The sequence below is a fragment of the Notothenia coriiceps genome, unplaced genomic scaffold, assembly GCF_000735185.1.
Source record: "Notothenia coriiceps isolate Sejong01 unplaced genomic scaffold, NC01 NC01_scaffold00016291, whole genome shotgun sequence".
Lineage (NCBI taxonomy): Eukaryota > Metazoa > Chordata > Actinopteri > Perciformes > Nototheniidae > Notothenia > Notothenia coriiceps.
Genome location: NW_011348992.1, coordinates 115964 through 119567, shown reverse-complemented (window position 1 = coordinate 119567; position 3604 = coordinate 115964). Strand labels below are relative to the sequence as shown.

General features: G+C 45.0%; 1 protein-coding gene across 1 annotated transcript in view; it reads right to left on the bottom strand.

The window, feature by feature from the left end:
- Positions 1–2169: 2169 nt before the first annotated feature.
- The window catches only part of LOC104949484 (vacuole membrane protein 1-like), a 43282-nt gene continuing 41847 nt past the window's right edge, over positions 2170–3604 (bottom strand). Inside the window, exon 7 of the mRNA XM_010775844.1 lies at positions 2170–3100. Coding sequence (XP_010774146.1) covers positions 2957–3100 — 144 coding nt within the window. The 3' untranslated portion in view covers positions 2170–2956. The remainder of the gene's footprint in view (positions 3101–3604) is intronic.

Here is a 3604-nt window from a genome sequence, read left to right as displayed (position 1 = left end):
TTATGTGAACACTTATTTGTCATAAAAACTGTTTCTGTTTATTCTTTTTTGGAAAATGTTCCAATGGAAGAAACATTTTGCACAAAACACACCAATAAGAAAATGTCCATGTTATAATTACTTACTAATACAAATTGTAGTTTATGGTCAAAGTGTTGACTTTAATTTCATCTTTAATTTGTCACATGAGCATAGCTATATCCACAACTCACAGCAAATGCTTAACTTGGAATCTGAAATGGAGATGATGTCAGTGTGGAGAGAGCAAATTAGTAACGTGATAAGCGTTGGAAGTGAAACATTAGACGTGGAATCGGAGTTGTGATGGACCCAGAATCCTGAGTGACCCTGCTTCTCAGCTGACATGTGAGATTCTTCGGAGGCCTGAGGGTCAACACCGGCCCAGCGTGGTCAAGACAGATCACATAATGAACACAACACCAATCCTCTTTTCATCAGACTTTATTTATATTGAAAGGGCATGAAAGAAACATTACATACACACCTTTTAAATAACTCAGTTACAGCGATTAATTAGTTCGGAAAGAGAGGCACACACACAGAGATATAAACAGAATATCTAGACAAATGCACAAACACATTCAGAAAGGCAAGCCAAAAAGGGGGGCTCCCTTATGGAACAGGACATTCTGAAACTGCCAAGAAAAACACTCTACGAGCCAGAAGCCGTTCCAGCCTTATCAAATTATTTCGTTTTTATGACCAGGAAAAAGTGATTTTGCTTTGTTCTAGAAAAAAAAAACAAAAAAAAACTGAGGCTTTGCGGCAAAAGTGCCTGCTGGTCAAGCAAAGATTTTCAGCTTCGTGTAATTACCAATTTGTGGCCCTTAGAAAAAGAGGCTCAAAGGAGTTGTTCCAATAAAACAGCAGCCTCCTACAGAAAAAAAAGTGTGTGTGTTGAGCAACAGAAGAAAGTTCTCAGTTAGAGAGAAGAGGGAAGTGTAAAAGGGAAGGGGAGAGCACTGCGTGTACCATACCTAGAGCTGGGTGTCACAATGTGATGTGTTGCAATAAGGTGTGTACTGTCTGGATTCTCTGGAAATTCAAGAGGACAGAGCCAACACACACACACACGTATATGTAGAGAAGTACACCATTGACATCACTACATCTGCATTTGCAAACATGCCAAAACACAGTTCCCCACATAAAAACCTCACGGACGTCAGCATGGAGGAAATAAACACTAGACCCACGTTTTCTGACAAGCGGTTGGGATAAAAAAAGGGAAGCGACATTGCAGAGCACACCTCTAAATGGGAACTGATGCTAACTGATAAATGACAATAACAGAAGGAGGACAAAAACAGGATGCTGGTCAGATGAAAGAGCCCGAAATGTCAGACAGCCTACAGACTGTTGTCGCCTTGCAACGTTAACAGCCAACACCAGTCTGATAAGCTATCTGACAGGCCGGGAGAGTGACTGAGACGGACGCATGTACAGAAACCACAATGAAAAAAAAATAAAAATAAAAATCCTGATCCGACTTACCATAACAGGAGAAAAGAGGAGATGTGAGTGGAGCTGGTGCAGAGCGCAGGGTTCAGCCTGCTCAACAGTGCCCCTCTGTTTTGAATCTACGCAAGTGATTCGTCTCCTGGCGCTGTGACTGGAGCGGTGCAACGAGTTCATTCGAAGGTTCAGCTGAGGTAACGGCACAGACGCTTTTCACTGTGCGCTTGAGGTTTTTTTTTTTCCCCTCTCCCTCCTGCTTGCTCTAGCGCCCACTGTGCTCAGTCCAGCGTAGCACAGCAGCGGCACAGAGACGGAGGAGTAAAAAGCACATTTCTCCGGCAATTACGGAAAAAAAGAAGGAGGTGAATAAACGGGAGAGCCAGCTGTATTATCCGACAAGCAAAATAACATTAAAATGCTATTCAGATGCTCTTGAGTTGTCAAACATGAGCTCGCTGTCCACATCGAGGTAAAAAGGATTTAAAGGAAAGCTGGAGACAAAGAAAAACACTCACCCTGACACACACTGTCTCTAAGTTAAAGGAGCAGCCGCTATCTGCTATAGGACGACTTCCAGGCAGACACAGTCTATTAGTGGAGCGCAATCTGCTTTAATCCATAAAAGATAAAAGGGAGAGCAACAAATGTGGCAGCCACGCAAACGCCTATCTCTCTCTCTCTCCCCTCCCCCCCCCCCCCTCGGCTCCCCGTCTCACACACAGGCACGCGCACATAGTGGCAGATCTGATTCAATATATGAATGCATCTGGTGAAGTGGCCCCCGGGCTGACTCATGTGCTCTCTTCCTGGAAGCAGAACAATAACGGCAGACAAAGAGACCAGCAGGGGGATTCAGGGCCGATTTATCATTCCTCGTCCAAAAGTACCTTGATGGGCTTTACTGCGCGGACAATAGAAGAGGTGGTCCTCCAAAGAACCGTGAAACATTGGTTAACATGTCTACAATACAGTGACTTAGAGCTCTAAAATATGACACCATCATAAAGTCTTATCTTACCACGGATAATACTGCATAACAACTCTACAGTACTCTTCCTAATAATCAGATAACACATCATTATCTTATTGAACGAAAAAAGTAGCGCTGAATTTACAGAACATTCACGGCGCAACAAAAGGAAGCTTACTCAAAAAATGGGAATTAAACAGACTCCATGGACAAATAATGTTCTTCTAGTGCAGCTTAAGGCCTCACTGGGGAAATGACTGCCTACTTCTCACGTGCTCAAAGTGCCGACATGAACTACTCAAGACAAGAAAACCTACCTTACAACTGCTGAAACACTACCAAAAGCAAAGCCTGGAAAAACGAGTCCAACATCAACATGTTGCTACAGCAACACCACAGGAACTAGATGCAGCGCCTCAGATAATGGTGGCTTGTCAGCTGAAATGAGTCGGGGGGTTTGGGGAGAGCTTCTGAAGTTGATGCTTGGCAGTGGTGGCTATCTGGCCTTCACTCCGTCTTGCCCTCCGAGTGTTTCCCCGGCTGCCTGCGCTGGCTGTAGCTCTGGGCCATGGAGTTGACAATGGAGCAGACAAAGAAGCATACCATGATGACCACAACCTTCTCGAAGAGCCACGGCAGCCAGCTCTCCTCCTGCCAGGAACCACAGCGAGAACAGAGAGAGAGAGAGGAGCTCGGTCAGTAAGTTTAGTGCCCCCCCCTCTTCACCCCACACCCTGCTATCCCCTCTGCTCCTGATGCTGTAGGCTAGGTGGGGATCCAGCTCCATGTGCAGGACAGATAGAGATCAGGGGTAATAAAACACGCGGCAGCCCCCCCCCGTCCTCCCTCCCAACGCCCCCGCTGACCCCATCCTGCAGCCTGCCTCCACCAAGTTAAATTGCCTCGCTTCACTCCTGTAACTGCAGCGGGCTCAAGTTACAAGGAAAAAGGAACATTGTTCTAAAAAATGCCTTAATCTGTCCTTGTGCAACTCAAAGTTTATCCTGTTTTGTTTTCCTTTCTTCTTCTTAGTAAGTGATTAGAAAAGAAAAAAGAATTTTCAATGAATAAAGAGACAAAGAGCGAGTGAGGAATGGAGGAAAACACTTTGAAAGAGAAACAGGCTACAGCTACAACTGGCGCTTTTTGTTCTAG